A 13,795-nucleotide genomic window follows, 5' to 3' on the forward strand; every position below is an offset into this window, starting at 1 on the left:
AATTTCGCCAACAGCTTGCTTACAGATTTATCTGATTTACACTTACATCACTATAGTAACTTGAGGGAAAATGGAAGGTGATGACAACGAACTCGTTAATAATATTAATGATACCTAATAATTAATATAAACAAATGATTTTTAAATCCACTGTCCACAAATATCGCAAGTCAAAGATGAGAACAAATAATTGAACGCATGTGGTACTCCATTTAAGAAAAAAAATCTTTAATAAGAAAACGAGGCACTGACAACGCATTTATACCACGATCAATATCCAGTGTTTACAAACAACATATTCGTGTCCCTGGCAGGAAATCGTTGAACTAAACTGAAAACTGAAAATGAAAAACTATTTTATAAACAGGGAAGTAAGGTAGAGCGCACTCCAGTCAGGTACGAGAAGTGATGGAGAGGCAGGTAGGAAAAAAGCAGTAAACTGTCATAACTCCTCATCCAGAATACTGCCGTATTGTAGTACATAGAAACCCCCCCCCCCCCCCCCCCCAAAAAAAAAAAAAAAAAAAACCAACAATTTAAAAAGAATAGTTTGGCAAAAAACTCTCAAATAATCTTGTCACCTGTCCTTCCTTGAAGTCCCAGGTTTGAGAGGTTTTGACAAGGTAGGATAATTTTTATCGATCGATATCTGAAGGAGAGTTTTCTAGCCAAATTTTTTTCAAATGTGGTTTTTTTTTGTTTTTTTGTTTTTGTTTTTGTTTTTCCTTTTGGTGTTTTTTGTTTCTTGTTTTTATTTTTCAAAATTTTATTTTTAAAATTTTCTTTTGGTTTTTATTTTAATTCAGGGTATAGCAGAATACCATGTCAAAACTAACGACACATAAGAATTCAAGCACATCACTTTCTTACAGTTGTCTATTATTATGCCACGAGACTACAGATAGACCACGCCTAGAAAAAAATTGAAATGACAATGATTCCTGTGAATGGAGACATCAACTGAAATGCCAAGAGCTAGAAAAACCGCAACCCTACGTTTTTCGTAAGTGAACCTTGTAAAGTGTTGAAATGTCCTAGTGCTGTAGTATACCAGTCAAGCGAACAAGGGGCGGCTGTGGTAGGGAGGTGTGTATAGTTGACAGAAATAAATATAGAAGGTATAATTATTAAAATACAATAAAGCAAGAAACATTTTGTAAAATATGTTAAATAGATATATACATTATACATATACATTAATAACATTACTTCTATTACACACGTTCCTACACACACACACACACACACCACACACACACACACATAAATCCGTAGCACAAGTACGGGCGTGACAAGTTTACGAGAGATAACAACAGCGCAGTGTGCAGTTTATTGAATATCATGCAAATTTTATGCAACTACAGCTTAGAGCGAAATTATTTGCTATTTGTTTGGACATGTCTGGTGGCATAAAATGAAAATGTCAAGATAACAAAGTTTGTTTCGTTTATTGTTTCATTCATTTACAGACTAACTATTGCTTTAATTTGAGAAGTATATTCCATTTAACCGTGGGCCCGTGACAATTTGGTATCAGATCTGCAAATAAGAACTCGTTGATTGGAGCAGTGCAATTGAAAAACAAAACAAAACAATCCTTAAAAAGAAAGAACAAAAGAAAGAAAGAAACAACATAATACATATTTACATGCATACATATTTACATGCCATACATACATACATACATACATCATACATACATACATACATACATACATACATACATCATACATACATACATACATACATACATACATACAGACATACATACAGACAGACATACAGACATGCATGCGTATATATACAAAGATAGTATGCGATGACGTCACTCAGCCTTTGTTATTGTTTTTGCCATCCGCGTTTGTGAGTTGTTCTCACTAAACTGTATTAACCAAACTAAAAAGTTCATGGTTACACAGAGTTTGTGTGTTGGTCCGTTATACTTCCGGATGGCAATGTTTGACTCCTTGGCCAAGCGCATTCTATCTATACATACATAGTCCTTAGAAACATGCATACATACATACATACATACATACATACATACATACATACATACATACATACATACATACAACATACTACATTACATACATACATACATACATACATACATACATACATACATACACATACATACATACATACAACATACATACATACATACATACTACATACATACAAATTACAACATAATACATACATACATACATACATACATACATACATACATACATACATACATACATACATACATACATACATACATACATATATACATACCTACCTACCTACCTACCTACATACATACATACATACATACAATACATACATACATACATAACAATACATAATACATACTACTACTTAATACATACATAAATACTTACAACATACATAAATACATTACAAACATACATACATACATACATACAGACAGACATACAGACATGCATGCGTATATATATACACATACATACATATACTTACAACAAGCATACAAGCACCCATTCTTTTTAAAAAAAAAAAAAAAAGAAAAAAAAAATCAAACAAAATGCAAACAAGCCCCCTCCCTTAAAAAAAAACCACACACACAAAATATTTAAAAACAACAACAACAGAAAAAAAAAAAACATCATCATAGCAAAAAAAAAAAAAACAAAAACAAAAAATCATAGACAAAACTCTTGTGTATTTCCATGTATAGCATAAAGATTAAGATGACATGGCACGTCATGTGAATCATCATCACACATAATTGTTTCGTGTTTTTATTTCTTGTTACAAAAGATCTTATATGATGAATGGCCAACTCTAAGAGCGTGACTAATAGTAATTTTAGGAAGAATTGACGTCACACATTTCTATCAGGAAATTTTCTTATGAAGTATTGGTAGGTGGGGAAATAGTGGGAAAGGGTACAAGAGGGGGGAGGGGAGGGGGAGGGGGGGGGGGGGGGGAGGGGGGGGGGGGGGGGGGGGGGGGGGGGGGGGGGGGGGGGGGGGGGGGGGGGGGGGGGGGGGGGGGGGGGAGGGAAGGGGTCCTATTGAAGTCAGAAAAATTAAAGAAAATATGAAAATCTGAACGGCACGTGAATCAATACCGACGTATTTACAGGTCTGACAACGAAGGCAATTATGGCATGATTTAACGTTGTAATGGACAATACTTTTTGTTGAATTAAAGCCCATAACAATTTCCGTTATCAAATCTGCAAAAAGTACATGTCACAAAATTAATACACGCCGATTAAAACCTACTCAACTGACTCCGCAACGCTTATCATAATATTCACATATATTCCTTTTTTTTTTTTCATTCTCGATGTTAATTTCCACAATATAATAGTCAAATTATCAAATTAGATGAGTTCCAACACACACCACACCCACACAACACACACACACACACACACACACCCCCCCCCCCCCCCCGTCACAAACGTAATTCCAATAGAACCACCAATAATGCAGATTTTGAAAAAAGAGGATATTTCAGTGTTAAAAAACGTACGAGTGTTATGGTTCTCTAATTCAGATAATATAAGTCTCGTTTCGTGTTGATACGATTCACTGACTGGTTGAACACGGGAAAATTTTACCATCAATTTACCATTGATCGTAATACTTGTGGAGTTCCATTAGTAAGCAATTACTTCCATATGGTTTGTTTTTTAACTTAATGCCTCACCAAATTGTCCAAGGGCGTAATCCACGGGCTATGGGCGTGATTATATTTCCTTCCATTACGAGCTAAATATAAATCATTCATAGAATAGCAAAAGAAGCCCAACCCCCCCCCCCCCCCCCAAAAAAAAAAAAAAAAACAAAACAAAACAAAAAAAAAAACAAAAAAAAAAAAAACAAAAAAAACCCAACAAAAAACAAACAAACAACAAACAAAAAAACAAAAAACAAAACAATTTCAATCAGAAGCCAGAGTCAATAAAAATCATAGACATGATATGCCTATGTTATATCCCAATTCAGTCGTATTTCAATATTGCATAATTAAGCGTTCTTTTAACATTTCTGTTTTAAGTTCGTCCGCAATATAGGACATTGGGACCGAGTCACCAATCCAAATACCAAGATCAGTCATGATAGATATCGAACCTCGACCTTCCGATCCAAAGGGAAGAGACTCATCACTATTGGGTAATCTCAAAATTAAATTTGGTTCTACACGATATAATAGCCAGAGTAGAAAATATTAATGGGGATGGGGGGGGGGGGGGGGGGGGGGGGTATCCAGAATAAAAATCAGCTTATGTGATCTTGAGCACACAAGATCGACAAATAAGGTTTCGTTCTTTCTCTGTTTGGAATGCAATATAAAATTAGAGGGTTCTATTTTACAAAATATATTAGATTTGTACAACGAAGGTGATGCAACCCTTTCTTCTTCTTCTTCTTCTTCTTCTTCTTCTTCTTCTTCTTCTTCTTCTTCTTCTTCTTCTTCTTCTCTCCTCTCCTCCTCCTCCTCCTCCTCCTCCTCCTCCTCCTCCTCCTCTTCTCTTCTTCTTCTTCTTCTTCTCTTCTTCTTCTTCTTCTTCTTCTTTCTTTCTTCTTCTTCTTTTCTTCTTCTTCTTCTTCTTCTTCTTCTTCTTCTTCTTCTTCTTCTTCTCCTCCTCCTCCTCCTCCTCCGTCTTCTTCTTCTTCTTCTTCTTCTTCTTCTTCTTCTCCTCCTCCTCCTCCTCCTCCTCCTCCTCCTCCTCCTCCTCCTCCTCCTCCTCCTCCTCCTCTAAAGAACTATTTTTTTTTCATCTATACGAAAATGATGCATTATATGTTTGTGGTACAGAAAAAATATCAACTAAATGTGCTCAAACGCCTACAAGGGTCCCTGGCCAATAGCAACATTTAACATGTAGGGCGGGGCATGACGCCTGTTTGGCGATATTACACTATTTTCGGACAGGGGCAACGCTGTTAACGACCAGGTACTCATTTTCCACCTGAGTACGTGAGAGAATGTAAATCAGAGCCTTCTCCCAAGGACTCAACTATGCGCCGAGCGAGGCTCGAACCCAGGAACTTCCGATTCGAAAGCGAGTGTCCTACCACAATACAACATAGCAGCAGAAAAAAAAACATTTCTCCAAAACCCATTAACAGCTATCAACTAAAAGCAGAGGAGAATTACATAATGATAATGAAGACACTCATTAGAACAATAAACTGATAGAGAAGTCAAGTGCGTTTCGAGTGTGCAGGACAATGTTCTGAGTCAACAACACAGTGCTTCTCTTTCAGTACAATTAAAAAACGGAAGAAGAAATATTGAAGAAGTTGGCGGGAAACTTACTTATTGTTAGATTGAAATGGATCCTAAATTTGAAAAGACTTTAAAAGACCCCCGACATGTCAAGAAGTTCGATATCATACTGAGAAATTGGGTCCCATCTTTATCTATATATGACATTTTTTTTTTTTAACAATTTAAAAAAAATGTTTTATAGTTCTACAGCAGAATGTTGTAAATAGATAAACTTGTCACGGGCAATAAACATTTCGTGATTTTCAAATCCTATCTTATCAAAGAAAAATCTAAATATCTAAAATGCATATTTGAATTGTCACTTCGAAATGTTTTGGGATTTATTTAGTTCAATTTGAAAACATTATCTATACATTTCTGAGAGAAAAAAATTCTTCTAATATTTGGTTAAAGAATTCGAATCTGGAGGAAACTAAAAATCCGAATTAGGAGTTGGGGTGAGTGGGATATTTGTAAGATCCCTCTCGGAACAAGATCCGATGTAACTCAGGCTTCAGTCGCACTACAGCGCCTATAAATTAGCAACATATGCTAACTTCCCCGCTTAAGTAAAATAATAATAATAATTCTTTTTAACCTACACCCCTCCCCCCCCCCCCAGAAAAAAAATTGCAAAATAAAATATACAAAACAAAATTCAAACAAATAAAAACCAAAAAAAAAAAAAAAACGTTATATACACAGCTGGTTCGGACCCGGTCAACTGGGTGTAAGTGCAATGGCTGATCCACCCGATCATCACCACGAAGATACGTTCTCATACCCACGACACAGACTGTAAAGTAAGCTGTTACCAACACACAATACTCAAGTTATGCTGGTTACAAATTACAAAAATGCTGTTTTGCCGCGCCCTAAAAAATGGTGAGGATTTGACTGAATCACTTTTTTGTTGATGTTGATTTGAATTTGGTGGAAACCATACTTAAATAATGCTGACCTTATCTTTCTTCATTTCTTTTCCTTCCCTCCCAATAAAATATTCATATCACAGTCACCTTGCTATGTTTGGATTCATTTTTGTATCGGTGGAATCAAATAAAAACCTTTCATGGTTCTATAAAAAGCGGGCACATGAATATGAAAAGGTAATGAGATTCAAACAAAAATACTGTTACCCCCGACTCAAACCCCGAACAATTGGACGGTATTATTCATGGTCCAGTCATAAAAAAATACAACGTATATATCTATATTTATTTTCTTTTCATGTCCTACGATCTTCAAAGAATGGAAATTCATTTCATAATTTTGCATATAATAATATAGAATATCTGAGAATAATAAAAAGAAAGAAGGCATTTGATGGCGTCGGATTATTTTGTTCTAATATATCAATATACGATGTCTTTCTTTCCTTTTACTTTTATTTTTTTTATTTGGACTTCTTCATAATACTGTATAGATTCGCTAGCAGTAGATTAGCATTTCTGTCGATGTTGCATATCAAAATTTAAAAAATAAAAAAAATTAAAAAGTCATGATAGTTTGTCTATTCTGTCGTAATATGAAAGAAATTTAAAAAGCGTTATAAAAATTGTCCCGATAATTCATCCTTCCGATTAAAATGATGTACAACTTGTCAAACACTCTCAACCCTTGGACTTCCGAAATTCTGTATCTATCACGCGATGGTCCTGGTCCCATGGAAGACGATTTTAACCACTTAAAATCAGTCTTACTCAGGGAAAAACTTGTATTTAAAAATTTGGCCAGAAAACTGGCCGTTCAAATATCGATCGATTTAAATAACCCTTATCTTGACAAAGAAAAGAAATACAAACTCTCAAACCTGGGACTTCGCAAATTTTAAAATTATACCAGTTTTTCACGAGTGCCACGGTTAACTGGTTCATCCTGTCAATTGCCTCTTTCTGAATTTATAATGTCCCCAAGATGAAAACTGTACGAATGGTGCATATTATTATCAGAATCTGACGCCCATCATCATCATCATCATCATGATCATCATCATCATCATCATGCATTACCATCCTCCTCATCATTAGTATCCTCATCCTCCTCCTCCTTCTTCTCGTCTACTCCCCACCCCTCACACACACACACACACACACACACACACACACACACACTCCTGCTCCTCCTATCTATCTATCTATCTATCTATCTATCTATCTATCTATCTATCTATCTATCTATCTATCTATCTATCATCTCATCATCATCATCATCATCATCATCATCTTCATCAATATTGTTGACATCGTCATTGTCGTCGTGATCATCATCATCATCATCATCATCATCATCATCATCATCATCATCATCATCATCATCATCAAACAACCATCCCCTCCTCTTTTATCAGAAACCAAAAACACATGCCGTCCTTGACCGCTAATTTACGCCCACCCGTCTATTGGTCAATCCAAATTATAGCAGACAAGAGGATTAATTGGCATTAGCCAAGCAAAATATCTGGCAAGACTAAATTGCTGGGTAATTATCTCACAAGATGCCACACGTCAACACGATGACGTGTCAGATGTGGACTAACTGGATAGGTTACCAGGAATTTCGGGTTCTAATGAAAAATTTAAAGATTTTGGCATAGCGTTCATTCTTTACATTTACTTTCCATAGCTTATGTCAACAAGTCTGTTCTCATTGAGAAATAATGAGGACCCCCCCCCCCCCCCCCCCCCCCTCCAAAAAAATAAAAAAACACGAAAAAAATAAAATAACCGGAAGGAACATGAAAATATAAATGAATAAGTAACAGACAGACAGACAGACAGACACACACACACACACACACACATATATATATATATATATATATATATATATATATATATATATATATAATATATATATATATATATTGTATAAATTATATATAGATAATATGCACACATAGTGAGAATGGTAGAGATAAATAAGCTTGTAGATAGATAGATATAGGAAGAAAATGAGAGGTTGGTGAGAAAAGGTAGGGGGGGGGGGGCGGGGGGCGAGACGGACGCATTGTGAGGAAGTTTTCTCCCATGTCTTCATTAAAGTGTCACAATTAATTAATACAATGTGAATTACATATACAGTAATAACAGTCAGAATACATGAACAAAAAAATGTGACTAAGACGATATTAATATGTTTGTGCTCTAATGGATGAGCGGTGTCTTATCTCGTTTTGTAAAAAAAAAAAAAACCAAAAACAAAACAAAACAAAAAACAAACAAACCCTCCCCCCCAAAAAAAAACAACAAAAAAACCCCAACAAAACACGAATATTGATCTCTGGTCCTGGCGTTGTGTCCTTGAGTACGGCATTTTACACACAACCCACTCGAATTGGGTGTGACCACTGAACATACATAATATTCGAAGAGGGTTGCCTACAAAAAGGTGCCTAACTAACAGCCAACTTATAGAATAGGAAATGAAAATTTAGGTTCAACACAGTATGTGCAAGCAATAAATACAGCAATGAGCATGATGAAACAATGGAAATACTTTATATGTTACAATATAATATCATATTCATATAATTTTTGCCACTGGTGCCATTTTCCCAGGCGCCGTCTCTTATATATCTCTAATGAAAATGATAGCGAAAGAATCTTATCATGAGTTGAAATCACGACATACCTTTTTGTTGGGCAGGCCAGTTGTTGTAGTCTTGCCTTGTGTAATGGTTCCAAGGAAGCAGGGCTGGTTTCAGAGGAGAGAAAAAAAAAATAGGGAAAAAATCTTAATTTCGACTTAAAAACAAGCAGTGAATCATTGAAAATAATGCCCACGGGTGGAAGAGTTAATTTAACTTTTCATATGTAAAAGAAAAAAAAAAAATAACGTGAATATTGATGTAGCGAAACACCCAATAAACGTGCTCAAGGGGTCCCTAGCCAACAGCAACACTTAACTTGTAGGACGAGACATGATGCTTGTTAGGAGATATTACTATTTTTCCGACAGAGACAACGCTGTTAATAGCCAGGTATGTACTTATAATACACCTATGTACGATGAGAGAATGTGAGTAAAGAGTCTTTTCCAGGGACTCAACCATGCGCCGCGTAGATCCCGGACTCAAACCCGACACATTCCGATCCGAAGGCGATTGTCATCCTACTATACTACAAAGCCATATAGCGTCAGTTTGGTATAATATCGAATTGAACTGGATCGTGAAAATCGAGTGAAAAGTCAGAATCATAAGATTTAAAATTTGAGAAAACAAAACTCACTCTCTCATTTGTTTTCATTCGGACTTAGTGAGTTTAGATTATGGTTCCTTTTCAGCATCAGGTTCACACTGAAATAATACTGTTTTGAGACGATTTCTTTGTCAGTAACTCATTCATACCATTGGCCATAACACTAACGAGTGAAAATATAAGGGTAGATAAATGAAATGATATTCAGTAATATTATTAAAAAGAAATCTTATAGAATCGGACTCAAAGGTTGGCGTCGTTTCATTCTTGTAGATATAAAAGGCAGTTAATATCATATTATTATGTGTGTTGGTATACTTCATACAAATATTATGGTGTCGTATTATGTTTACTTCTAATTATTGATTATTGTTATTGTCTTCTAAGCCACAACTTCTGAACAGCATTCTGCCATTAGTCATTATTGCAAGTGTTAATAAATTCTAATTCACAATTCTTGTTTAAGGAGATGGTAGAAAAATTCCAAGTGAAATACGAGATCAACATTTTTCAACCTAAATTTCGGCAGATTAATTTGATTTAATATATATGCTACCTGGTCAATATTTATCGTTTTTGTTTTTTTTGTTTTTAGTTTGAAAAATTGCATCGAAACAAATACTTTAAAATGATAATTATAAACGAGGAGAGGGATAACGAGCAAAAATCGAAAGATGTGTAAACAGAGAGGAAAAGCGGCATTGACAACACATTACATTGTGGTCATAGATTTAACACGGGGAATATCACAATACATTGTCGTGAACGTTTTACGAACTTGATAGTCGTCATTAATATACTTTACTGAGCCACACGCATGCAGATAGTCCGAAAACAAAATAAACTATAATTAACAGCAGACAACGATTTGACCTTCTCATCCAATAAAAGCATGCCTATAGACCGCAGTGTCGTAAAACGGTCACTAATCTAGATGCACTAAGTCCTGCACACTATACAATAAATACTTCAAAGAGAAAACCAAGGCCACCAGCAACAATGAAATCGTGCACTATCTTTTTTTTTTAATAGTAGAAGGCCAAAGGTCAAACGATGGAGACGAAAATGTTTCAGAAAAACGCAACTGTATCAACTAAAAAGCAACTGATTCAACACACAATGCAAGATCGAAAGAGAGAGAGAGAGAGAAGAGAGAGAGAGAGAGAGAGAGAGAGAGAGAGAGAGAGAGAGAGAGAGAGAGAAGAGAGAGAGAGAGGCCAAACGGTACGACCTTGGAGGGGATAAAATTTCCATGTTAAAATAATCCTACTTGCACGAAGAGACAAGTGATTAATGACAAAAACAATTATCTAAATCTAAATGTGTCAAGACATAATATAATAAAATATAACCGCTTACAAACTAGTTGTAGGTCCGATACCTCAGTGGTAGAGCACTCGCCTCGCAAGCAAAGGGACCTGTATCGATCCTGCCTGAACGCAATTAAAATTTTCTCTCATTTATTGCGCCCCCCCCCCCCCCCCCTGCTCTATCCACCAAACTTTAGATAAGTAGTTTGATAAAGTTAAATCTAACGGTAACCATCAATTGATATTGATATTGATACCGCCCGTCTAACGTTATACAAACCGGAATACTCTGCTCTTATGGATTAATCTTTTCACGTCAAGACTATTACGATGATATCCAGGTAGGAAAATAGACTGGAATTTAACGAATTTTCTAGAAGATAACACAGATAATAGGTATGAGAGAGTGGGTGTGAGTATTGCATTCCTGAATTTAGTACTCACACCTGCCCAAGTTCCGATTTTTTAAAAAAATATGTGAATAGAGAGTAAAACAAGAAAAAAAAAAAAAAGGAAAAGACCAAGTGTAAAATATTTTGAGGCGTTTAGACTACTGCAAGTTTAATATTGAGGCGTTACAATAATCAGCATGTTACGGGAAAGATATAAAAAAACAAAACTCAAAAGCCCCCCTTTCCCCCCCCCCCCCCCCCCCCCCCAACCCACACAATGTACATACGCAATTTCATTACGCAAACACACACGCACAAACCAAGAGAGAGAGAGAGATAGATAGAGAGAGAAAGAAAAGAAGAAGAGAGAGAGAGAGAGAGAGAGAGAGAGAGAGAGAGAAGAGAGAGAGAGAGAGAGAGAGAGAGAGAGAGAGAGAGGGGGGATGGGGAGATGTCAAAGATTTTAGTTTCATTTTTCATTTGTTATCTTCTATGCAGTTGGAATTCTTTAACCAGTTAACTGTCGTGCTCGAGAAAGACAAGTATAAACACTTTGGCTAGGTATCAGGTTTGAAAGTGTTTGCCAAGATGAAGGTCATTTAAATCGATCGATATTTGAAGGACGAGTTTTCTGGACAAATTTTTAAATACGTTTCTTTCCCGAGGATGGCCGTCTGGTTAATCCATATCCATTATCTCAAAACACAGAAGTGTCTCAAAACGAAGCAAGGGAAATAACCCGATAATTATAACTCAATCTTATTTCGTTTTCTTCCCCTGAGCCCTGGAATCAACTTCAAGCAGAGGCTTGGTAAAAAAAAAATTAAATTAAATAAGACATGCATAACGATCACAAAATTTAATAACAATGAAATGGAAACTAGATTTTGTTGTTCAAATTAAATAATAATAAAAACGAATGTATTCGGTACTTCTCGTTTGGCGCATCCAGATTTTAAAAATAAGTACAGTATACCTCCCTGCCTATTATTCGGAACTAAAAAAAGAAACCCCAAAAAACAAAAAAAAAAAAAAAACAAAAAAAAAAACAAAAAAACAAAGCAAAACAAACAAAAAAACACCCCCCCCCCCACCCCAAAAAAAAAAAAACAAAACAAAAAAAATAAACAAAACAAAAAAAAAAAAACAAACAAACAAAAAACAAAACGAAACAAACAAATACAAAACAAAAGAAAACTAACGTGGGATTCGGACTTAATACTTTTATATATGCGTGAGGGTCACCTCGCCTTATGTGACCCCCCCCCCCCCCCCCACCCCTTTCACGCTACTATAAATAATATGGTATTATGTCCGGCTGAATCAGACTCTACAAATTGAATCTAAAGTGAAAACGGATAAAATTACAACATTCGAGAATTACTTGATTTGACAAAACGCATTCATTCTATTCTTCTCAATAATAGGGAGTATGGATTCCAATGGAATGTCGTAATGTAGTCACAAGTCCGATTGTATGTCCCAATAAAGTCCGTATAAATGACGTATCGTCTCTAAACAGTACAACATCGATGTGAAACAGATCCCAAAAAGAGATTTTAAAATAAACTATATAAATATTATTGCCAAGAAATATGAGTAAAGGTAATGATGGGAGTTCCTTCCTGTAAGATAAATGATGAGCTGCAACCCTATGGAGTAATTTGAGTGTACGAAATAAGACAACGACTAAGGTTAATCAGTATAATAATATTGATGATGATGATGATGATGATGATGATGATGCTGATGATAATAATTAGTTAGATACATAAACAAAATGTCCTCTATTCATCCCATAGGGGAAATTTGTCTCTAGGGTCTATTCCAAGGGAAGACTGGAATAACCCAGGCGTCAGCCGCAGTGCAGCGCCGGAAATTGATCTAAGGCGAGGTGAAGCAAAGACCGTACCGTTGAGCCACGCTGCCCCTAATCTTACAGTGTGGGGAGGTAAGAATTTCTGGAATGTCTTGAGAATATTCTAGACTACCTGCTAGCTAACTCTACTATGTACCTTCCTGCCTAGGTTTAGTGATGTGAAAGTAATCAACCACCAAACTACCGTAGTCTGACCGCGAGTCTGAAACAACGACCCCCCCCCCCCCCCTCTCAACCAGCTCGTCAAAATAAAGACTCAAGTGACCTCCAATACCGGGGGTCATTTTAGCCCAATTGATCGATACTTGGAGTAAAAGTTAGAAACTGAAAACGGCAAGACAATGTAATTTGACAGAGCAACAGCAGCTTGGTAAACAATAAATCTAAGGCAAAACTGTGGGCAGTGGGTTAAAAACTCGGACGGAAATGCCGACGAAATCAAAATGCACTCGTAATTTTAGCCAAAATGCATCCAATATGCGGGGTTCTCCATAGCTCATAATTTACACTCGCTTCACACCCAAAGGGACCGAGATCGATTCCAGATGGTCGAGATTTTTTTTCTGACAACCCCCCCCCCCCACCTTCTGCCCACCCAGCAGAGATTGGGTAGGTGAGTCTTTTTGATCTGATGGAAAGTACAATGCGATTGACTAGCGTCCCATCGAAAGGGTAGCAATCAATTGCTATTGTCCGTTTCACGCTATAGAAATCGGGATAAACTTCCGACTCTCTGGGTCTAATCGCTCTGAA

At 36.2% G+C, this 13,795-nt stretch overlaps 1 protein-coding gene across 3 annotated transcripts in view; it reads right to left on the bottom strand.

Moving 5' to 3' along the window:
- The window catches only part of LOC144973281 (ras-GEF domain-containing family member 1B-like), a 105,524-nt gene that overhangs the window by 52,747 nt on the left and 38,982 nt on the right, over nucleotides 1-13,795 (bottom strand). For all 3 annotated transcript variants that reach the window (XM_078915536.1, XM_078915537.1, XM_078915538.1), the window contains one exon: nucleotides 8,893-8,955. In XM_078915536.1, the coding sequence (XP_078771662.1) occupies nucleotides 8,893-8,955 (63 nt within the window). The remainder of the gene's footprint in view (nucleotides 1-8,892; nucleotides 8,956-13,795) is intronic.

The sequence above is a fragment of the Berghia stephanieae genome, chromosome 5, assembly GCF_034508935.2.
Source record: "Berghia stephanieae isolate SIO BIC M18660-M18661 chromosome 5, UCSD_Bste_1.3, whole genome shotgun sequence".
NCBI classification, from domain to species: Eukaryota; Metazoa; Mollusca; class Gastropoda; order Nudibranchia; family Aeolidiidae; genus Berghia; species Berghia stephanieae.